Raw genomic sequence first — 25,571 nt, 5'->3', positions numbered from 1 at the left:
AAGGCAAAACTCACTTCATGCAGATACAAGGGCACAGGACAATGCCACATTGTGAGGAAGGTCATCCAGTCCTTACATGAGCTGGATGTTTATGGGAGAATTTTCCATTTGGTCAGATAACCTGACTTGACCCTTGAGTCAGTCATGTTTGTGTTCCAGTCAGCAGTGCCCTTCTCTGGGTTTGTCAGTTTAAAAAATAGATGTTCACTAATTTCATCCTCATTTTTCATAAACTATGTATTTTGTCAGTACTATTTTAAAGATATGAAAATGTTTTCTAAGAGGCAAGATACAGGTCGATTTTACCCCCAAAAGAAATAAACTAAGGCCAAACTTTGAACCTATAAAAATGATATTGTTGAAGGCCCAGTTCTCTCTGGGAGGCTCCCCTGCTGCTGTCACATTCTGTTGCCACCAAGCATGGAAGGGGTCTTTTACACTGAGAGACGCACAGAGCACCAGGAGACCGGGGATCCAAATGTAGATGTGTTTCTAACTATGATGGAATGGGGAACTTGATGATTTTTGGGGGGTATAATTTTTGGTGTTGTGGGGCTATTTCTATACTGTCAAATGTTCCAATATCAGATTTGGGTAACAAGCAACTTTATTTTAAAGATGAATTGAATTACTGGAAAAGTAAGCATCACAAAGGTTAGGCACAAAATGACTTGCCTTCTGTCCTTGCCCCCAAAGCTGATCCAATAATGAGGACAAGGTTTTGAGAAAATGGAAAAAGAAGTTTTATTGCTTTGCTAGCAAAACAAACAGGGGATCCCTTTGTTTCTAGAGGCAGTGATTCTAATTGTCCTGGGGAACAATGGGTCTTTCATTAAGTGATTCTAAGAGTTACTGTAGGTGTACAGGAATTGTATTTTATTTGTATCCTCGAGGAACAGCCATTTCCTAGATACTGTGCTGTCAGCTCTGAACTTTTAATTTTTAACTTTAAAAAAAAATTATTTACATATGACAGTAAAGCTCATTTTGATATAATTGTACAAGCATGGAATCCGTCCTATTTAAGTTAGGACTCCATTATGAATGTACATGATGGCAGGATTCACTATGGTGTATTCATATAAGCACATAAGAAATTACTTTGATTCATTTCACTCTCTTTCCTTTCCCTATTCCCCACCCCTTTTCCTTCATCCTTGAAGTCTTGATTTGTTCATTTCCATTGTGCAGAAGCTGAAGGAGAAATAATTAGCCAAGGGCAGGAGGGTGAATCTTGCTCTTCCTGTGTTTAGGGAGATGGGAAAGAAAGGAAAAAAGATGTCAGTTTTAAAATAAGACACAGTAGCAGAACAAGGGTTATGTTCAAATCATGGAGTGGACAACTCCTGTTATATGTCCCCCACTGTCGATTTTTATGGACAAATGGGTGTCTACATTTCTAAGCTCTTTTAGGCTTAAACTGGGTGATGAAGGAGTCCCTAGAATGGAAGTGTTTTCCCTGTTGTAACTTTTTCTTTTGGATTTTTTCTACAAGGATGGAGAGGAAATTCCAGCCCTGGTAGTGACCTGGAAGAAGCAGACTCTTGTAGAACAGTTAATGTTTGACTGATTTTTGTTCACATTGTATTAACCTTTTTTTTTTTTTTTTTTTTATTTAGCTCTTGCCAAGTTTTTCTCTGTCCCACCATGGTACAAGGAAGGGTCTTTAATATACTATATATATATATATATATATATATATTGTGGACTCAATTTAATCAATTAAATATATGTATTATAAATATTATATATAATATATAATATATATTATATATATATTTTTAAAGACTGCATTTTTTAAAATACATATCACTTCCATTAGCCATTCAGTGTTTTGCACATTCATGGGGTCACTTCTGCAATGAAATACAGTCCATGTTACTTTGCATTAAGAGGATCCAGTATCTTGAGATCAGCTCCTTTAAGAGGACACTAGTTATTTCTGAAGTCTTTTCTGGTAGAATAAGCCTGACTCTCACAGAGAAGGTGTCTACAAGTACAAGCAAATATTTACAGGTTTCTCAGTGATAGGCTAATCAAGCAAATCCCACTTGCCGTAGATCTCCAAGTTCTCAGAGTAGTCATGTCATCTACTGGTAACAGGTTTTTTTTGATTTAAGGTGGCATGGTTTCTGTTGAGGTTGACATTTAGATTGTCAGATAGGATGATCTGTGATCTCCCTATCATCCTAGGAGTCAGCTGACACCAATCCTTCTGTTTAAGTAGGACAGGACTTGATGAGCAACAAACCCAGTGATGGATAGTTCTAGAGTGTGTTTCTCAACCTCTTGTGGTAAATCACCAGTGTCAATCATACCCCAAAGGCAGAGTACCCTCCTTTCACTGTGTGGTCAAGACGTTGTCACACATAGGCTACTGGTTGCAATATGCCTTCAGTGTGTGTAAGAGAACTTCATGGTCTGTGTTTTGTTTCTCATTCACATAGAGTCAGACAGGCCTAGGGAGGGGCTGTCATGAACCTTTGTTTTAACTTCTCAAAGACAGCTTGGCATTCTGATATATAAGTGAAACGTTTTATTTGTTCCTTTTAAGGCTTCATGCAGGAGTTTACCTGTTAGTCCAAAACTAGGGACCCAAATATGGCAGCATGCTGAGTGTTTTAGTCAATTTTTTCAGTGCTGAGACCCAAATTCCGAATAACAAGAACAATTTTAGAGGAGGAAAAGTTTATTCAGCGGGGTTTACTGTTTCAGTCATAGGTAGCCAACTACATTCCTCAAGGCCTGGATGAGTCAGAATATCATGGCAGAAGACTGTGGTGGGAAAAGCAGTTGGGAATATGGTGCCAGGAAGCACAGAAAGCTTTGCTCGACAGGGACAAAATATAAACCCCAGGGAGTTACCTTCTCCAGCTATACCCTACCTGCCTGCATTTACCATGCAGCCCCTATCAGGGATTAATGCCCTGAATAGGTAAGACTGTCATAACCCAATCACTTTATATCTAAACCTTTCGTAGTCTCACATGTGAGCTTTTGGGGGACACCTAATATCTAGATCGTAACACATTTCTGGGAACCCATGTATCTGTCTCTAGTTCTTTAAGGCTCAAGCTAGCTTGATTTTAATCTTGACATCAAGATTTAGGTCATTGGCTAATCAGGAGTCCCAGGTAGGTGATTTATTTACAAAATAAGTCATTTTAGTGGACACCTCATATCCACATGAGGGGTGGTGGTTTCCTGCAGCAATAGTATTTGAAAATCAGAGTTCGTAGTTGGCTACAAGCAGATCATCCTTATATCATGAAAGGATTTCTTTATCCAGCTGTAACCCTCACAGCTAACTCTTTTGGTAGCCATCCATTAAACAAAACACAAAAGATTTTGAATTCCTTATGTAAGAAAGTCTGGCAATCCTGAATAGTTACTTTTGTATTGAAGTCCTGTCACTCAAAAGCAGTGATTAGGAATTCTTTTTAAGAGGGTTGCAAAAAGAACTCACCTTTTAATTCTAGCACTGTGAACCAGGCAGTTACCTGACATCACCATTAGTAAGGTGTATGGATTAGGTACTGTGGGATGAATATCTGCAACAGTGTAATTTGTAGCTCTCAGGTCTTGCCCAAATTAGTAGTCACCAGTGTGTTTTTCCTTTGTTAAACAGGCAGGATTGGGGTATTGCAAGGTATTTGCCAAAATCAAACTTGTACGGTGGAGGCTTTAAATCCCTATCAATTTTTCCCTTTTTAGGGGGTATTTTTTTTTTCTTCTGGGGAAGGTTATCACCTCCTTAAACAAAATCTTGTTTATAATAACATTGATCATTCTTCTCAGGGTCACTTTGACCCATAGAGTTATTTAGTCTTTTTTGTTTTGATACAGGGATGGAACTCAGGGGTACTTGAAAACAGACCAATATCCACAGCCCCCTTTTTAAAATTTTGAGAGAGTCTCACTATGTTGTTTAGGGCCTCACTAAATTGTGGAGCCTAGCTTTGAATGTGCTTCTTTCAGCCTTCTGAGCCTCAGGGATTACAGACATGTGCCACTGTGATTGGTTCAATAGTGTGTTTTTCAAAAAATCACTATCCCAAATTGATTTGTAAGTTAAAAAAATTGAATATAGGGATGGGGTTGTGGCTCAGTGGTAGAGCGCTCGCCTGGAATGTGCAAGGCCCTGGATTCGATTCTCAGCACCACATAAAAATAAATAAATAAAAATAAAAGCATTATGTACAACTAAAGGAAACAAATATTTTTTAAAAAATGGAATATATTTCTTTTTATTTACATGAAAATTTATTTTAATGCATAAAAGTTGACATTTTTATGTCTGTGTATATAAAATATAAATATCACTTAATCAATTTGATTTTGTTGTCTTCTTAACATGTTTTCATTACTGTTCTTATTCATAATAACTTTCCTGCTCTGAAAATTCTTTGTAACATTCATACTTTCTTTTGACTTGAATGTTCCTTCTAAATTCCAGCTCAAATAAACTTGGGCAAAAGTCAAGCATTACCATTTACTGGATGCTTTATAAAATATCATAAAAGATGAATACTCTTACTGCTATCATATTATTTTCATTTTTATGAATTAAGATATGAAAAACCTCTTAGAGTGATATGTACACATTTGAAATTATCAAAAAGGATTGTTGCTATTTGCTATTTTAATAACATGCATAAATCCCATAAAATATTTGAATGTAGACTCATCAATGAATGTTTCATTTAGTGGTCTAGCTCCTTGCAATTCAAAAATTTCTCTTATACCACTGTTATTGGAATCACTAGAGAGCTTGCTGTACATTTAGACAACCAGGTTTCATCTCAGAACTACTGAATCAAGAGTGTACATTTTAGTAAATTGCTGATTTGTGGTTGTACAATTACAATTTTAGAATTACCCTTCTAAATCACCATAACTCACCTATATGAGGCATATGTACAATTTATCTTATGATAACTAAAATAACAATTAAAATGTATATTCTTGTGTTGATGCCATAATTTTATATTTTATTTCACAAAAGTAAGGTATATGCACTTTTTGTACTTATGTCACTTTTTCCTCAGAATTAGATCATAGAGAGTATCACTGTGTTTAAAATTATCTTATTAAATACTAGAAGTTCCTCACCTACATGAGAGCCATTTCTATTCTCATTTCAACTTTGGTTAATTAAAAACTGTGGTCAATGTGCTATTTTTATACTGATTTTTCATTCCAGGAATTGTTGGCATTCAGAGATGTGGCCATTAATTTCTCTGAAGAGGAGTGGGAATGCCTGGATCCTGCTCAGCGAAATTTATATAGAGATGTGATGTTAGAGAACTACAGAAACTTGGTCTTCCTGGGTGAGGATGACTTCCCTTCACAATTCCTAATTAATTAATTAATTCCTAATTAATTCCTAATTAATTATCAATATTTAATTTCCTTCCTCTTTTTGGGGAACTTCTCTGCAAGAATGAATTTCAGATTTGTGCTTTCAAGAAAAAAGATAGGGCATGTTTGGGTATAGATAGAATATTAATTACATTTCTTTTAATCTTTAATCTCTCCCTTTCTTGTTGTGATATATATCCTTTGCTCTAGATAAATTGTACTTAGAGTAGAGGCCACAGTTGAAAGGCCCAAAAGTCAAGGAGGAAGCCAGACTTCAAAATGTTGATTGAGAAGTTATCCCAGCAGAAAAGATTTTTCAGAAGCTTAGGTTTCTTTCTGTTGTTGTCATAGAACAACGCGTACTTCCCTATGCTTTCAGTTTCAGTTTTAGTCTCCTGTTTTCTTCCAGTGAGGTCCCAGTTCATTCCAGTTAATCACCAAAGCACTTCCCTTTGCTTGTGAGGGTCTGCATGATCTTACAGGTCTTCCTTATTTGTGGATCTCTAAGAAAGCTGTGCACATTTCCAGAGACCTCCAGGTCAAACCATTGTAATATGTTAATGTCACAAAGCAGTCTCTCTGATATTGTTTATGTATTTATTCATTAAAATTCCCTTATCAGAGCTCTTTCTGAATACTTAAAATGGATTTTCTGTGAAATCTTCTGCCATGTAATGAATGTCAGGATTCTCACAGTGACTGCAATTTTTTGGGTCTGCAGTCACAGATATAAATGTAGTTATACAAAAGGGTTTGTAAAAATAATACTTCTGTTGTTATTTACAATTTTGTTGGTTGAATTTTCTCTTTTTTTCTTTCATTTTATAGAGTAGTTTCACATTGTAGAGTAGAATTTTTCACATCTGTTAATACTGTTTTATTTGTGATTAGATGGCAAAATTCCATTACTTCAAAAATTCCATGTAAGTTGAAATATGCATGAACATTGTTTCTGTTGCCAATAAAATTAAATGTGCTTTTACTTAATTGTATAAATATTACACCTGTTTTTTTAAAAAATGACTTTAATATTTTATCTGGACTTGTTTTTTATCCTTTCTATGTGCATAGTAATAGAAATTTCCTATACATAAATATAATGGAGACTGAATTCAAAAGTGTGCTAGTAATGAGCTACATCCCAGCCCCTTTTTATTTATATTTGGAGAGATGTTCTCAGTAAGTTGTTGAGGATGGCTTTGAATTTATAATCTCTCGGACTCAGAATTGCTAGTAGCTGGGATTACATGCACTCCCATAATTTATATTGACGAGTTTGTTCTTATTTATAGGATAAAGACCATAGCTTTCAAAATTTTGCAATTTTGTTTATCTTATGTATTGTTTAAAATTTTAATTTTGATCAAAACCACAAAACAAAACTTGCTTTCTCCAACATTTCAAGTTTACTGTTCAGTAATGGTAATTTAAAGTATTATGTAATATATCTCTAGAAAGTTTACATCTCAAAAAGTTCCCATCTAAACAAGGCCTTGGTCCCTCTTCCGTGTGGCTTGAGCGCCCGGCCCGACCCCGGCCATGGGGTGCTGCTACAGCAGTGAAAACAAGGATTCGGACCAGGACCGAGAGGAGTGGAAGCTGCTATTGGACCCTAGTAGCCCCCCCCACCAAATCCCTCAATGGAGTTGAGCCCAACTACCACAGCCTGCCTTCTGCTCGCACAGATGAGATGCTCTCTTCCATCCTCGCAAAAACAGCTAGCAACATCATCGATGTGTCTGCTGCAGACTCCCAGGGCATGGAGCAGCATGAGTACATGGACCTGGCAAGGCAGTACAGCACATGCTTGGCTGTGCTGAGCCTGACCCATTGGAAGAAGCTGCCACCACTGCTGTCTCTTACCAGCCAGCCCCACCAAGTGCTGGCCAGCGAGCCTATCCCCTTCTCTGACTTGCAGCAGAGAAAGAAAATGAGACCCAAGGGGTAAAGGACTTGCCCAGAGTTAAGCCAGTGAGTCAGTGGACTGCAATAACAAGTCTCCTGAATCCTACTCTGAGAGTCTTTCTGCTACTCCATAGTAGATTCCATGGAGACCATCTTTATACCTACCCTCTGGTGACATCAACTGTGTTATTCTATTGCTTAATAAACCCTTGAGGGCCAGCACTGAATCTGGTTGGTATCTGAGAGCCCTTCCCATTTCTGATCCAGCTGGGGATTTGCTACCTTCTTTCCTCAGCTTGTTAGTCAGCCACAACACCTTTCTATCCGAAGACCCTACTCTCAACCACATCCAGAGTGTAGCCATACATATAAACACACTTTATATAAAACCAGATTCTACTTCTCACTCACCTTTCACTAATGACTGAAACCCCACCATCCTTTGGGTTCAGGGATTGTTTCCTGTTAAAATGGAAATTCCCTCTGAGAGGGTAAACATAAAGTTACCAGTTATTTGCCATGTGGTGTGAATTGTCTTATCAGATCCTTTCCAGTATATTAGCTAAAGTAAATCTGAGAACAGGTTTTTCCTGGAGATGGGCAAGCTACAGAATACTACTTACCTGGGATGAAGAGAGCTGAAAAAACTCATTTTGCCAAGGAGGTGTTTTTTTTTTTTTTTTTTTTTTTTTTTTCATTTTTTGTGAATCATACAAACAAAAGACAAATAGATGGACAAGTGCATATCCTAGTTAACCTCCCCCTTTTGCACATCATCTACTGCTGTCACCTCCTCTTCATTAATACTTTCCCTCCTTTCGAAAAGGATGAGGTTTTCAATAACACACTGTTAAAAGCAGGATGATCTGTAGAACAGTGCTGTCCAATAGAGATGTAATAAAAATCACAATTGCAAGCTTTGTATATAATTTTTAACATGTATTTAAATTTTTCTAGGAGCAATAATACAGTAAAATCATACTAAAAAAATAAGGCCTCATTTCTGTCTTCATCACAAACACCATTCTCATTTCTGTTCAGAAAGGGGTTTTCTTTTTGTTTGTTAGATTAAATATTTTATATCAGTACAGTTCTGCCGTATATGTCTTTTTGGTAGTGACTTATTTCAGTAAACATAATGTACTTAAATTTATCCTTATTACAGATTTTAGAAAATTTCTTACTTTTTTGACTTTAAAATATTCTATAGTTTCTATAGTCTGAATTGCTCCATCTACTCATTTCAAGGGACATTTGGTTTGCCTCCATATCATGGTCCTGTTGAGTAATATCGTAACAAACATTGGTGTGCAAATGTCTTTATTTGCCATATATGGGAAGGCTTATTATACCACACCCACTCAGAACTCTATATGCCTATTTGTCTAACTTGATGTCAATATTAACAACTGAAAAAAGCTGCCGTGTTCACTTGTTGTTTCTGCAAAAAGTAACATTGGGAGTTTGATAGATATTACGTGGAGTCTCCAGATAGCTTTGAGTATATTCAATCCATTGCCACATATTTTTGAACTTTCCTTCCACTTTTGATTTCTAATTTTATTCTATGATGTCTACAAAATAGTTTTAGTATCTTCATCTCTAATTAACCTTTATTTTATTCCCTGTAAGTTAGTCTATCTAGTATAATTTGCCAGTAATACCTTTGAGTATATAAGTCAAATTGGTTTAAAGTATTTTTCAGTCTTTTGTGATTACCATTTTGTTGGACTTCACAGCAAATGGGAATTTGTGTCTCCTAGTATTATAGTATCGCTTTCTATTTCTTTATTCACTTCCTTCATTCTTACCCTTTTCTATCTGGGAAGTATTATTTAAATGAGTTAAAAGTATATCTATTCTTATTGCAGTATCCAAAGGAAAAGTACCTTTTATCTTTATATAGTATGCTACTTTGCCTCTTTTTAATTTTTTTAAGTTGAAATCTATTTTTTAATCTCATGTAACTTTTTGTTTAAAACTATGTTTTGCATATCATAGCTTAGTGACCCAGCTTTCTTTTGGTCACTTTTGTATGTAACATTTTTATATTCTTTTGCTTTCACTTTTTTTGTGTCTAGGTATAGAGTCTCCTGTAGATTACATACCATTGTATTTTTGTAGTTTTAATTCTGTTACTCAGGCTTTTTGTTTTGATTGAGGTTTGGTAATAATGCATTTGTAATCAAGTAAATTTCTCAGTATTTAGAAATCACTACTCCTAGTTTGTAAGCAGTTTTCTATATTTCTTGTAATTGTTTTCCCTACTTTTCTTAATGGTTTCATTTGTGGTTCATTGCTTTTCATGGTGACATGTTTTCATTCCTCTCTTTCTTCTGTTTACACATTCTATGGGGTTTCATTTTGTCATTTACATTGAAACTTTAAAGTTTACATTATATTTTAAATTGGTGACGAATTAACTTCAATTCAATATAAAAGTCCTGTATATTTATATATCATTTCAAAATTATGTTACTGCAGTTTTATATCACATTCCCATTAACAGGTTTATGATGATTTTTATACTTTTGTCTTTGAAATTTTATTGCAAAATTATTATTTTTTAAAAACCATCATTATAGTAAAGTAGCATTGTATGGGACTTTTTGTTTGCCAAGAAAACTTTACAGTTTCATATGACTTGTTGTTGTGTAGATTTATTTTTCAGCATGAAGAATTCCCTTTAGAGTTTTTTCGAGGATAGATCTAGTGGTGATAAACTTTTGGGTATTTACATATCTTTAAATTCTTTATTTTTCAAATCTAGTATTTCTGCACATAGTAATCTTGGTTGGTAATTTTATTCTTTTAGTCCTTTGGCAATATTCTCCATTCATTTCAGTATTGTTAGACACATCTTTTTTCTCTTGGTGCCCTCAAAATTTCTTCTAAATTTTTAAAACTTTGATTAAATAATTCTTGAGATCCCCCCCCACTTGAAGATAATTGAGCTTCTTGGATCTTGATTTGTTTTGTTTATGATATTTGTAATATCTCAAACTTTTTCACTAGCATAAGGGATGGAACTAAGCAGTGCTTTACAACTCAATTACATCTTCAGCTGTTTTCATTTTGTAAAATTTTTGACAGGACCTTATTATGTTGCTAAGGATGGCCTCCTGGCCCGGACTCTCAGGTTGATGGAATCACAGCTGTGTACAACCTCTGATTCTCTCAGTTAGTTTTTTAAAGGAACTCTTTATGTATACAATTTCTGCTTGTTTCTGTTAACAAATTTTGTCTAAATTGTATTCAATTCTCTGTGTTCTAGATTGGCTCACTAAATCTCTTTCAAAGGTCATTTAGTAATTACTAATAACTCCCATTTTCCTAATGTTTAATTCCTAATTTTTTTGTTACTTTTATAAAACCATGTTTTTCTTTGTGTGCTGTAGTCTTTTTAATTGGTTTGTTCATTTAAAAACCAACCAACAGTAGATTATATACTCATTTTTAAAAATAGTATGGAAGTTTTAAGTAAATGAAAATGAGACAAGCAAAGTGCTGCATGCTTGTAATCCCAGCTAATTGGGAAGCTGTGCAAGAGGATTTCAGGTTTGAGGCAAATCACAGCAACTTAGTGACACCATGTCTCAAAATAAACAATTTTTAATAGGCTGTGTTGTAGTTCAGTGATGCAGCACCCATGGCTTTAATCTGAAGCATTGTACATAAAAAGATTAAAAGTTGAATGACCCTGTATCCCCAAATGCAAGTACTAAATATGTATCCTCAGGAAATTAAATCTGCATGTTGAGGAGATAACTCTACTGCCATGTTCAGTGGAAACATTGTTCACAATAGTCAAATATGGATTTACCTTATGTACCCATCAGTGATTGAATGAGAAAAACTTTGATATTTCTACATGATTAATATTTAACCATAAAAGAGATAATGTGTCATTTGAGGTGACCTGAGATGAATATGCAGAATTTGCATTAAGTTAAATAAGGCAGACACAGAAAGTCTGCTGCAGAAGCATCTGGAAGTTAGAAATGCAGAATAAAATTGTGTTCACCAGGTATTGGGATTTGTGGAGTATTGGCACAGTGTTGGTCAAAGTCTGTGATTTTTTTTTTTAATTGTGCATCAGGTCAATAGTTATAGTTGTATTTACTACATGGTAAGCATAGTGTATTGTACTCTTGATAAATGCTAATAGAATTAATGTAATGATTTCTAAGCACAAAACTGATAATTATATGAAATGATGCATGCATTAATTCACTAGGTTTAATCATTTCACCATGCATGTATACTTTTAAATACATGGCATACTTCATATATACGTAGAATTTAATTTGTCAATAAAATAAGTCTATAAATAACAAACATTTAAAAATGTAAAATACAAGCTCTGTGTCTTGATCACCATGTGTTGGCTTCATCCAGGTAATATGGTCATAGGCTGTGCCAGGTTTTTAATTGCCTCTCAAGCTTTTTTTAATGGTTAATCTTTTTGAAGCATGTGTGTGTTTTTCAATATTAAGAATTTTCTCTGTATTTCTTCTTGAGATTCCGTTGGCTTTTACTCTTCTTGAACATCTTTGTGGTATTGTCATTCAAAATCTCTTTTCTCTAGATCTCTGTCATGGAAGAGAGAAACCAGTTTTTAGATAGTCCTCAAGAAAGCCACAAATGTTTGCTTGTGCTTCATATTTCACATATAATACTGAGAGGGAAGGGAGTTGATAGATTTTTTTTTCTAATTGCACAATGCTGTATTATAGAGGAGGGGAGGGTTGGTTGATAAAAGTAACACAGTTTCCTTCCCCCCTACTATATCACTCTTCTTAGTAATGTACTCATCTTGGACCCTATGTTCTCTAAGATGGTTTTGGACAGTACTCACAGAGTATTTCTATCTCTACATTTTTCTTAGTCTATTTATTTCTGGAGTAATGATGGTCTTGGATTTCCTGCTGATGTCCTGACATGGATATAATTTTATATGTTATGTTTGCAAAATGTATTTATTCATCCCAGTTTAATAAGTATAATAATTGTTATTTTCGTTTATTTCAGCCAGGAGTTCTCATCATATTCATGAATCTCCATCAGAGCAGGGAATAAAATATTTGTTTCAAAGAATGATGAAGGGAAGGTATGGAAATTGGGACTTTGACTACTTATAACTAAGAAAAAAATGGGAAACTATAAGTGAGAGTGAAGGTCAGAAACAATATTACAAAGGACAAAACAAATTAGCAGTGACTTCATAATGAAAACTTCATTGCCAATAGATATTATGAACATTTAACATCTCAGAAAAGAATTCACTTATGCCATTTACATTTTGGGGGCTTTGTATGTCTTTAAAAATTTGTACACAGCAGTCTTTTTTTTTTTTTTCTAGTTGTTGATGGATATTTATTTTATTTATTTATATGTGGTACTTAGAATCAAACCCAGTGCCTCACACATGCCAGGCAAGTGCTCTGCCACTGAGCCACAATCCTAGCCCCTACAGCAGTCTCTGAAACATACATTTCCTCTGAAAGGAAATGTTGAAAATCTGAAAAGAGATCCTAGTACATGCTTCAATTTTTAACTTGACCAATTCTAGTCAAACTTTTGTAGAGAAAAGAGATTTAAAAGTGAAGGACAAGTTTCTAAAAGTGGTCCTTTTGAGAGTTTCTTTTCCAAATGTTCATTATTCTGCCATAAAGCAATAATTTCTCCTTGTATCCATACATACGATTTCAATGATTGTAGAGAGGTTCTTACCCCTTCATGGAAATTCAGACATAGATTTCCAGAAAGTATGCTACATATGTAGTGAAACACCTTTATTAGAGGTGACTACTCTAATTAAAGTACTAGTGTGTTTGTATTGGTGATAAAAATTATGAATAAAAGGAAACTCAAAAATTTTAATATAGGTTGCAATGCCACAAATCATTAATATGCTCCATTTTTCAAAGAACCTTTCTAAAGATGTACAATGTGAAGTCTTACTTCAATGCTTAAAACTTAAGTATCCATCCAAATAATTCACAGGCAATACAAGACTTGCAAGTGTAAGGTATATGAAGAAGCACTTAATTAAATTGCAAAACTTACTCAATAGAAGAGAATTCATACTGGAAGGGAGTCCTATGAGTTTAAAGAATGTATCAAAGCATTTAATCATTCAACCCTTTCTAAACCCCACAGATACCATGACAGTGATAAACCCTACAAATTTAAAGAATGTGGCAAAAGTTTTAATCAAAGATCACCCCCGGTTAAGCATCAGAGTATTTGTGCTGGAGAGAAGCCATGCAAGTGTAAAGAATGTGTCACAGCCATTAATAATTGCTCAACCCTTTCTGAACATCTCAGATTTCATAGCAGTGACAAAACAAAAAGCTCACTTGATAATCAATGCCAGATACTTTGTACTGGAGACAAATCCTGCAAGTGTGAAGAATATGCCAAATCCTTGAAGAATTTTTCAATCTTTACTCAACCCCAAGGTTCTTATAATGGAAAGAAGTACAACTGTAAAGAATGTGGCAAAGATTTTCATATGAGATCATTGCTTACTGCACACCAGAGAAATCATACAAGGGAGTGGCCCTACAAATGTGAAGAATGTGGCAAAGGTTTTCATCAATCATCACAACTTAAAACACACCAGAGAAGTCATACTGGAGAGCGGCCCTACAAATGTGATGAATGTGGCAAAGGTTTTAGTCAAAGATCAAGTCTTACTCAACATGAGAAAATTCATACTGGAGAGCGGCCCTATACATGTGAAGAATGTGGCAAAAGATTTTATCAAAGATCAAAGCTTGCTGAACACCAGAGAATTCATACTGGAGAGCGGCCCTACACATGTGAAGAATGTGGTAAAGGTTTTAGTCAAAGATCAACCCTTACTCACCACCAAAGAGTTCATACTGGAGAGAAGCCCTACAAATGTGAAGAATGTGGCAAGGGTTTTCAACAAAGATCATATTTTAAGATACACCAGAGAATTCACACTGGCGAGCGGCCATACAAATGTGAAAAATGTGGCAAAGGTTTTAGTCAAAAATCAAGCCTTACTCAACACCAGAGAATTCATACTGGAGAGCGACCCTACAAATGTGAAGAATGTGGCAAAGATTTTAAAGAAAGATCATATCTTAAGGAACACCAGCGAGTTCATACTGGAGAGCGGCACTACAAATGTAAAGAATGTGGCAAAAGCTTTTATTTCAGAGCAGGCCTTACTCAACACCAGAGAATTCATACTGGAGAGCGGCCCTACAAATGTAAAGAATGTGGCAAAGGTTTTAAGCAAGGAGCACATCTTAATGAACACCAGAAAATTCATACTGGAGAAAAGTCCTACAAATGTAAAGAATGTAAGAAAACTTTTAATGAAATTCAAAACCTTCCTCCACATCACAGTGTTGATACAGTTGAGAAGCCCTACAAATGTGGAGGATGTGGCAAACCTTTTAATCAAAGATCAGACCTTGTTTACTACCAGAAAAATCATGCTGGAAAAAATCTCTACACATGTGAAGAATGTGGCAAAGGCTTTCATTACAGATCAAATCTTATTATACACCAGAGAATTCATACTGGAGAGAAGCCCTACAAATGTAAAGAATGTGCCAAAGATTTTTGTCGAAAATCAAGCCTTACTAGCCATCAGAGAGTTCATACTGGAGAGAAGCCTTACAAATGTAAAGAATGTAGCAAAGGTTTTGCTCAAACATCACAACTTAAAGCACACCAGAGAATTCATACTGGAGAGAAGCCATACATTTGTAAAGAATGTGGCAAAGCTTTCAGTCAAAGAGCTAAGCTTGCTGACCACCAGAGGATTCATACTGGAGAGTGGCCGTACACATGTGAAGAATGTGGCAAAAGTTTTAATTACATATCAATCTTTACTCAACACCAGAAAAGTCATACTGGAGATAGGCCCTATAAATGTGAAGAATGTAGCAAAGCTTTTCGTCATAGATCAACCCTTGCCAAACACCAGAAATTTCATACTGGAGAGAAGCCCTATAAATGTGAAAAATGTGGCAAAGGTTTTAACCAAAGGTCATACCTTATTGATCATCAGAGAATTCATACTGGACAGAAGCCATACCATTGTAAATAATGTCAAAGGTTTTGATTGAAAATCATGCCTTACACTACATCAAAGGATCCATACTGGAGGGAGCCTCTACAAGTGAAACATGCCACTGTCAACATTTGACAATGGTTCAACACTTATTCCACACCAGAGGAATCATTGCAGATAGAAATAGAAATGTAAAAAAAAAAATTGACAACGTTTGCAACAGTTGTTCACTCATATATTGTTCAGTCCCTGAAGAATTTATACGAGAGAGAGAGAGAGGGGGGGGAGGGAGGGAGGGAGGGAGGGGGGGGAGGGAGAGAGGGAGGGAGGGGGGGAGGGAGGAAAAATTATTAAAGCTTTTAGCCATGGTTCAACCATTACTAAAATCTGGAGAATTTATAGTTTTGTAGAAACCCTAAAAATATAAGTAATGTGTCTAAAACTTTAATCAGTTTTCAAAATTTATTCAAAATATGAAGCCTCATTCTTGGAAGCTAATATGGAATGACATTGTTTCAGAATATATTCTTTAGATAACAGAAAACATGTACTCTAGAAAAATCCATTTCAAATATAAGAATTATACTAAAGTTCTTATCTATACCACATATCGGGGTGCATGTGAAGGCTATTGAGGAAAATTACTTTAATAAAGGAAAAGATAATTAAGTTTTAAGTTTTGCTTAAGATTTATTAAACTTTATTATATTGGGGTAGAAGCAATGAAATACAGAAACAGTGTAGTGCAGATAAGGTTCCACACTGAAAGCATATTAGTGTAGTTTAAATCAAACATTACCAAATGCTCTCACTTTTAAAAACTGGAGAAAACATGATTTTCATAATTTACATCAGAATTATCATATTTGAGGGGAGATTTCCAGATGTCAGAATAGAGAAGGTAATTGTTTTGGTTGCTCCGTGCATGAGACCAAGAAAGGTAGTTTCTCTGCAAGGTGTATGAATACAAGGAATATTACTGGGAATTAATACTGGCCATTCAAAAGGTGGAGGACCCAGGAAGTTGGATGCAATAAAATAAGGAAACAATTCCCAGCACCAGCTGAAGTAGAACCTCTGAGAAAATTGGAGGGATAAGAGCATTGACAGAATTGACATGTCTGGGTACAGAGAGATTAGAGAGCATAATCCCTCCTAGACTAGCTTGAAAGGTATGCTGCACCATATCCTAGTGAAGAAAAGATGCCACATCCCTCCAGCTTCCTGCAGAGGACAGTGACATAATTCATTTTGTAGCTGTGCCATGGAGGCTGTCACCTGGGGGAGCCAATTCCAGGCAAACCCAACATAGGCCTAAAATATAGGCCTGGAAAGCCCACATGCATAACAGAGTGTACCTAAGTGACCAGAACAAAATCAGATGTGAAGAAGCCTTTACACAGGGTAATACAGGATGCCAGCGAAGGATAATATACCCTGCAAAATTAAGTTTTAGAATCATTTACCTCTGAACATTTTCACAGTGTCTCACATGAGAGTTCGGAGACAACTTGTATCTAAACCATAACAGTCTATATTTATATGTATAAGTTTTGGACTCCTACCCAACTCTCCCTGTTCCTTGAGTCCAGCAGCTCACAGGACCAGCTGGGGGAGATTCATCTGGCCAGGAATTCAGAAGGGCAGATGTGGGAGTGATTAAATTTGGAGACCCAACCTGAGAGCCCCGAAAACATGGGACCAGTGGGTGTAGAGGGGAGAAAGGATTAGCTCCTTAGCCATACAAATAGATCCAATGGTATATTTCTAGGATGCAGTCCCCTATCATGGACTAGCAACTGTTGGAGTCCTGGAGGTGAACTGATTTTAAGAACCTCAGATTAATCAGCATTTGAAAAAGAACATAGATTCTACCTCAGTCTAAAGTCCACCTTCAGGGTCTCTGCCTTCGTAATCTACTCTCATATTCCCGTGACCCCACCTTGTCTGTGGAACAAAGATCATACTACAGCTCACCCCACCCAACACTGCAGAGAAGGAAAGCCAAGACTTTTTTGAACTACAATGGAAATAATTCTTTGATTCCACTGAAGTATTTTTAATTTTTTTTCTTTTCTGTTTAATGTGACCTGAGTGTTTCATTGACACTTTACATACACATAGTTGTCTCACTTTCTTGTAGCAATTTCAGAAGGCAGTCATTTTTCATTGTTAAGTATTTTGAGGGTTAAGATGTTTGCTTAGTTATTTCAGTTTTGTTTTGTGTTCCTTTAGTTTTAATTTGTTTCTATTTCTGTTTTACATATTTTTCTCTACTTATTTCCATTGAGACTCCTTTCTTCTGCTCACAAACTATTGTTCTCTTTCATCTTTACTTTTTAATTTCTACTTTCTCTCCTTTTCTCTACTTTCTCTCCTCCCTCCTACTCACTCCATTGCACATTTTTTTCAATTTTTCCTCCCTGTTCACCACTTGAAATTTTAAACCTTTTTGCAAACTTAACTACTTTTAATGTTGGTAACAACTGATTACATAACTCTGTTTATTGTGACAGTTAGCATTCTATATGTTATAGCAGTAAATATTTGGTTTAGTGCTATATATTGTTTGCAGTGGTTGTTATTATTTGTCTTCCTCTAAACTATGTGGTACTGGAAACCTTCTGGGACACTCTAAGTCCACAGTGTAGAAACTCAACTGCCCCAGATCCGTATTGTTCGATGGTAGAGACTCAAACAATATGAAAAGGCATGGGACAAACTTTCCCAAAGCATAACATTATAATAGCAGAATTCTTCAATATCAGAATGGAAGAAATGTCAGACAAGGAGTTTAGAATGTTCATAGTTAAACTGATCTGTGAGGTAAAGGACAATGTAAAGAGTGAAATCAGAGAAAACATAGGAAGTGAAAATATCACTTCAATAAAGATATAGATATTCTAAAAACACGAGGAAATTCTCAAAATTATGGAATCAATAAATCAAACTAAAAATTCAATAGAAAGCATCACCAGCAGAATAGGCCATTTGGAAGATAGTTTCATGCAAAAAAGACAAACTATAAAATTTTGAAAATAAAGTTGACCCTGGAGAAAAGATGTTAAGACTACGACGAACTTCCAAGAAATATGGGAGAACATGAAAAGATTAAATGTAAGATTTATTGGGATTCATGAATCATCACAGATACTAATGAAAAGAATATACAATGTTTTCAATCAAATAATCTGAAATTTTCTCAATCTCCAAGGATCAAATGGAAAATCAAATAAAAAAGGCATAGAAGAGCCAAAATATACAAAATATACAAAACAGAAGCACACCAAGGCACATTATTATGAAAATGCCTAATGTACACCATATGGATACATTTTAAACCCCCTTCAGAAAAAAACAGGTCACATTTAGAGGTATGCCAGTTCATCTCTCAGCTGATTTTTTAATCTAGATCCTTAAAGGTACCATGTCTTGGAATAACATTTACCAATTTCTGATAGGAAATGGATGCCAGCTAAGGCAAAAATTAAATTTTAGAATTGATAGTGAAATAAAAACCTTCCATGATAAAATGATAGAATTCACAACCAGAAAGCCTGTATGACAAAACATATTCAGTAAAATGCTTCATGAAGAAGAAATGGAAAAATAAGATTAAAAAGTGGCAAAGGGAAGGACTGTGCTAGAAGAATATCAATCAAAGGAGAAACATTCAAGTTAAAACAGGAAAATAGTGACAGGCAATAAAAATGATTTCTTGATACCATTGAATGTAAATGGCCTCAATCAAAAGATATAGACTGTCTGATTTGGTTAAAAACAAGATGCAACAATGTGCTGTTCTTAAGAGACTCACATAGGCAAAGACATCCATAGACAGGAGGTAAAAAGGTAAGAAGAAGCATATCATTCACATGGATTTTTCAGTAAGCAGGGGTTTCTGTTCTCATATCACATGAAAGGATTCAAGGAAAAGTCAATCAGAAGGGGCAAATAAGTTTATTTCATACTGCTTAAGGGAATCATACATCAAAAAAAAATCCTAAATATTTATACCTCACATTATGGAGCATCTACATTCATTAAAAACCCTTTTCAATTTCAATACTCCAATAGATCACAACAATAATACTAGGTACTTTAACATGCCTCTTTCACCCCTGGATTGATCTCCAAACAAAAACTAAAGGAGACTATAGAACTAAAAAGGAAAATTAATAATTTAGATTTATTAGACATATATAGAACACTTTATCCATAAATCACTGAACACATTCTCTTCACAAGTACACATCCTTCTCTAAAATAGACCAAATCTTAGGCCACAAAGACTGTTTTAGCAAATACAGAAAAATAGAGACAATACCTTGCAGTATGTCAGATCATAATGGAATGAAATTACAAATCAATGATAAAGCAGAAGCTACTCTAACACCTGGTGACTGATATTGAATGTCCAATGACTAGCAGAAGGAATCAGGGGGAAAATAAAAAGTACTTAAATCAACTGTATTCTTCCACATTAATGATGAGTCAAGTGAAAAAAGAAATTAGAAAAGCTATCCCATTCACAAAAGCCTCAAAAAATATTTGGGAATCAGTCGAACAAAAGTGGTGAAAGACCTCTACAATGACAACTACAGAACATGAAAGAAAAAAATTGAAGATCTTAGAAGATGGAAACCTCACGCACGTTCTTGGGTATGCAGAATTAATCTTGTCAAAATGGCCATACTACCGAAAGCCCTACAGATTGAATACAATTCCTATTAAAATTCCAATGATGTCTTAATAGACATAGAAAAAGCAGCTATGAAGCTCATCTGGACAAACAAGAGGCTCAGAATAGCTAAAGCAATCCTCCATGCAAGAAGCAAAGCAGGGGGCATCATAATAGCAGGCCTTAAAATATACCACAGAGCTATAGTAACAAAATAGCATGGTATTGTCATCAAGACAGAGATGAAGACTAATGGAAAGGAATGGAAGGCACAGAGACAAGCCCACATAGATGCAGTTATCTCGTACTAGACAAAGGTACCATAATCATACATTGAGGAAAATATAACCTTTCCAACAAATGGTGCTGTGAAAACTGGAAATCCATATGTAGGTTAATGAAATTTATCCTCTATCTCACCTTGTATACAAGTCAAAGTGGATCTAATGCCTAGGGACTGTGCAATAGACCAGAGTCTTGTTCCTAATAGAAAAAGATGTAGGCTCCATTATCCATAATGTTTGCTTAGGAACTGAATTTTGCAAAAAGACTCCTAAAGTGCAAGAAGTAAAATCTTGAAATAAAATAAATAGGATGGTATCAAACTAAAAACCAAGGAGCGTGGCATTTAGGAAGTGGCATGGTTATTGCTGTGTCTTTTAGCCAAGTTTATTGTAACACTCAATAGCAGAAAGAGTTGAAAAACTTCGACTTTAAAGGAGGGAGTAAAACTGGGACTAAGGAAGATGCAATTGTTAAGGACCTTACTTTCATTCAAGAAATGCTGAAGACTTTGCCCAGAGACTCTGAGAAAGATGGCTTGAGGGCATCTCAGGAATTGGTATGACCATGCCATCTTAGACTCTAGGGAGTAAAAATAAAAATTCTGTTAAGAAGAGACCACTGGGGCACCCTTCTTCCCCAGGAGTCCTAAGAATTTTTTCCCCCCAATTTGATGGGCCACCTCAGCACTGCAAGGCTTCTGCAGCCAGGGTGCCTGGAGACTTGACATCAACCACATTCTGGTTGTGCAGGAATGCAAGATCCTGAAGTTGAGGATATGGAGGCTTCCTGCAAGATTTCAAAGGAAGGCCTGTGAGGTCAGGAAAAGTGTAGCAGGGTCAGAGTCCCTGTGGGGACCCACTAAGAGGGCCATGCATGCAGTTGTGAGGAGGAAACCAAAGCTGCAGTGGAGACCCCCAAGATTAAGAAATGTAAGTAACCATGGAACATCCTCTGTGGAAAGCTGTAGGAGTGAAGCGGACAAACCAACAGAAAAACCACTTGAGCCACAACAAACCAGGCCACAGGGGCAGAGCTACATAAGCCCTTTTGAGAGAACATCATGACATGTGCTCCAGATGCTGGACACAAGACTACAGGACTTGTTTCCCCAGCTGGATTTTTGGTCTTGCTTTGTTCCCATCCCTTCTTCCTATGCCCTCATTTTTTTTGTTATGGAAATGTTTACTCTCTGCCTTTAGATATTGGATACTTATAAGTTGCTTCTGAATTTAACAGGTATTATGATGTGAGCTTTCTCTGAGTCTCAGAGGAGACTTGGACTTGAGCTTTTGTGCAATCTTTAAGATGTTGAGACTATGGGGACTCTTGGGAATGGACTAAAAGTATTTTGCATTGTGAGGTGATCATGAGCTTTGGAGGGTCAGGGGGCCAAGTGTTATGGTTTGGATATAAGACATCCCCCAAAAGCTCATTATGATGCAAGAAGGTTTAGAGGAAAATGATTGAGAACCTTAACAGAATCAGTGAATTAATCCCCTGATGGTAATTCAGTGAGTGGTAACTGAAGTTGGGTAGAATATGGCTGGAGGAGGTGGATCATTGGGGGCTTTCCTTTGGGGTATATATTTTGCATCTGGCAAGCGGGGTCTCTGCCTGTTGATCATTATGTGAGCTTCTTCCCTTTACCATATCCTTCCACCATGATGTTCTGCCTCACCTCTAGCCCCAAGAAATGGAGCCTGCCATCGGTAGTTTGAGACTTCTGAAAATGTGAGCCCCCCAAATAAACTTCTTATCCTCGAAAATTGCTCGCCAAATCTTATAGTCACAGCAGAAAAAAACAATAAACAAAAACAAAACAAAACAAAAACCTGACTAAAACAACCCAGTTATTCCACTCCTTGGTATTTTCCCAAAGGCTTAAAATCAGCATACTACAGTGATACAGCCACATCAATGTTTATAACATCTCAATTCACAATAGATAAGCTATGGAACCAACCTAGGTACCTTCAACAGACAAATGAGTAAAGAACATGTGGTATATATACACAATGGGCCATTACTTAGTCATAACAAAGAATAAATTTATGACTCTTGGAGGTAAATGGATGGGTCTGGAGATTATCATGCTAAGTGAAATAAGCCTATCCCAGGATTCCAAAGTTTGAGTGTTCTGTTTGATATGTGGACGCTAACACAAAACAATGAGTGGGTTGGAGGGAGAATAGAAGTTCAGTGGATTATACAGGGCAGTGAAGGAAAGGAGAGCAGATGGGAATAGAAAAGAAAATAGAATGAATTTTCCTATATCCATATATGAATATGTCACAATGAATCTCATCATAATACAGAACCACAAGAATGATACTGATTAGCATAAATCATACTCCCTGTATGTATACTATGTCAAAATATATTGTCATGTATATCTAAGAAGAATCTATTTGGGGGGATTTTATACTGAATGTTAATGTTTTCCATTTTTTTTTTGGTACCATGTATTGAATTCAGGGATGCATACCACTGAGACCCTCTTATTGAGTTGAAGGCCAAGTCACTGAGGCAGGCTCTGAACTTGGAAAGTTCTTTAATTAGCTTCCCAAGGATTACAGGCTAAGGATTACAGGCATGGGCCACCATGCACTGCTTACAGGAATTTTTTACTTGTATTAAGATTGTGTATGCAATTTATAACTAAATAAAAGTGAATGTTAAAATGTTAACACTGTCACATAAGGAATGATATCATGTTACAGATACCATACTGTTTCATTTTATTAAAGGATCTGTGAAACACTAAAACATTCTATAGGATAAGTAGTGCCATAACATCTCTGTTAGTTGTTCTATACATTTTATTCTCAGTTTAATTTATTTAGGAAGTATTATTTGCACAAATCAGGTCTTTTTAGTTTTTTTCTGTTTGTAATGATGGGGAAATTGCAAGAGTTATAGGAATGATAAAGAGATATGAAAATAAGCACCAGATTTCCATATCTTGAATTTCAAGTTTAACAACTTACCTCATAAAGTGAGAGTCCTGTGGAGCCTACAAATCTGGAGATCATGCTCTCCCAATCATTGGAATTATGAAGACCCCAGTGACTAGGAGCCAACAGTTCATGTTCTGTGAAAAGGAGGGACATTGAAGAGGGAAATATTCTCTGTGCTTCTGTGGGAAGCCATGTGGTCAATAGGATACTAACCCATCCTGGCTCTTGGCAAGTCTGGTTGGTAGAGAAAAGAAGGCTGAAGAAGCCAAGTTTGTTCTCATGAACAAACTTCCTAAGTAACCCCTAAGGAGACTTGAGTGACCTGCAACAATTTAGAAAAACATCCCAACAGAGGGCCACCTGTTTAGTTTTGGACACCCAGCAGGGAATTATACCAAAAGAAGTGTAAAATGGTGGGGACATACTCATAGGACATTTAAAATGCCCACAGAATTTATTACGTTAGATGTTTTTTTTGAGTTTCAATGCCTCTAATTTTGTTTCATAATTTATAATAGTTCTTATACTTTTTGCATTCTGTACAAATTGAGAGTGTATGGCATAGTCACCCAAAACTTCTCTACAATTTAATCCTTATAAGGTACTATAATCTAAACCTGTTCCGTTTTAGGTCTTAGAGGAACGCATGCCAGCACACAAAGAAAAACAAAATTTTTATTCAAATGAGCCACTAGACTATACAAATCATGTTCAAAAACTAAAACACTAAAAATCACTCTATATTTTCTTCATGTGTTACCCTTTGGGTCAACAAAGTATACATGAACATTAAATTCATTTAAATTGGTTTGGATATATAAATATTGCAATCTGATGATAAATTTTATGTGTGAGAGGATTGTGGAAGTAGTAATGTGTATGATCCTTGAATTTCTTTTTCAGTTATGCTGTCACAGCCATTTTCCTTCATTTCAAGGGGTATGCCTTGAGCTTTCATGCCCATTTCCACCATGTCTTCTCATGACATATAAGAATTTTAACTGAGGTTCAGAGGGAAGTTTTAATATTAAATAGCTAAGAAAAATTTTGAAGATAGTTCCTGTCCACATGCCTGCATGGTCTTTGCATGTCTTTCATGGAACATTCAAAGTATGCAGACTCCTCTATGGGTTTGGCTCTGGCTCACTCATGAGAACAGTCATTCACTCTTCTCAAGGCTATATAACTTCCTTCAGGATCTGGCCAGTCCTTGTGTGGTGATGAAGGATCCTTGAGGGGATCACTAGGTCAAGCAGGTTGTTAGGATGGAGCTTTCTTGGCTCTAACTTGTATTTAAAGAGCCCCACTGGGAATAAGATCTCAGAGTCTCACCTGTGGAGAAGATGCTGTGTCTGGGACTTTCCAATCAGGACCCTGAAAAGTTGCCACAGGACTCCCCTGCTACATGGTTTCAGGTGTTGGTGTTTTCTCATTCTGGTAATGTAGTTTCTTCTCTTTCTTTCTTGCGTATCACTTTTACTTTTTCTCTTTCTTCCATATTATTACTAAAAGAAACATTACCCCATGTAAAGTGAGTGTCTTTGTTGCCTATTAGATTTTATCTAGAAATTCAGCAGCTGTACACGTGTGTAATGCTTTAACCTTGCAAGTACATGTATGTGTTTTAATTAGTAATTACACCTTTCAACTGAAATAATTTTCACTGATATTATGGCATAAATTGAGAATAGTTTCTTGCCTTTGAATACATAGTGTATTATTAATAGCTGTAGTCACCCTTCTATGTAATTTCCCCTCTCCACTATCTGGGCTTGTGTATGTCCATGTGACCTTTTTTTTTTTTTTCCCATTCCCATGCTCTCAACCCAACCTCACACACCATGCTGTGATACAGCAAAGTAGGGATACTGGCTACTGTGGAGCCACATAATTGATGCTCTGTAAGAGCAGAACTTCTGGTTTTGCTGAATACTTTGAGGAGACTAAACCAACTGAATTCTATAGTAATAGGAAATCCAGAGAAACTTGGATCCTTATGAAGATCTGGGGAACATGAGTCCCACAATTGTAGTTCTTGCAATGTTTCTCAGTCCTACTTGGAGAGCCAGAAAATGGGATTTTATGATGGCAGAACTAGCAGGAATCTCTATTTGGAGACGGAATGACCTGGAGTTTTAAGGTGGCAGGACTCTCAGTGCTGATTGTCTCCATGTTCATACACAAGCAATTGTTGTTCTATAATCAGAGGACTCACAAGGCTGTTTTTCTCTCTGTTCAAAGATAGGAATTGATTCTATTATAAGACATCTCACAGGGGTCCTAGAATCCACATGGAGATAAATAGAACTGGAGTTTGATGATG

The 25,571-nt window shown here is 36.0% G+C and overlaps 1 protein-coding gene across 22 annotated transcripts in view; it reads left to right on the top strand.

Moving 5' to 3' along the window:
- Positions 1-25,571, top strand: part of LOC101962607 (uncharacterized) — a 122,432-nt gene that overhangs the window by 8,581 nt on the left and 88,280 nt on the right. For 5 of the 22 annotated variants that reach the window (XR_013429807.1, XR_013429806.1, XR_013429805.1 and 2 more), the window contains exon 2: positions 5,204-5,330. The exons of 15 other annotated variants lie outside the window; for them this stretch is intronic. Coding sequence is in view for 2 of the 7 variants with exons in the window: in XM_078030420.1 (XP_077886546.1) it covers positions 5,204-5,330; positions 12,298-12,376; positions 13,429-15,361 (2,139 nt within the window). In the remaining 5 variants the exon portion in view is untranslated. Of the gene's footprint in view, positions 1-5,203; positions 5,331-6,815; positions 7,489-12,297; positions 12,377-13,428; positions 15,599-25,571 lie in introns of those variants that run through there. 2 more of the 22 variants (XM_078030420.1, XM_078030421.1) reach the window with 2 other exon arrangements.

The sequence above is a fragment of the Ictidomys tridecemlineatus genome, chromosome 13 (assembly GCF_052094955.1).
Source record: "Ictidomys tridecemlineatus isolate mIctTri1 chromosome 13, mIctTri1.hap1, whole genome shotgun sequence".
In the NCBI taxonomy this organism is placed as follows: domain Eukaryota; kingdom Metazoa; phylum Chordata; class Mammalia; order Rodentia; family Sciuridae; genus Ictidomys; species Ictidomys tridecemlineatus.
This window is presented reverse-complemented; position numbering and strand designations above follow the sequence as displayed.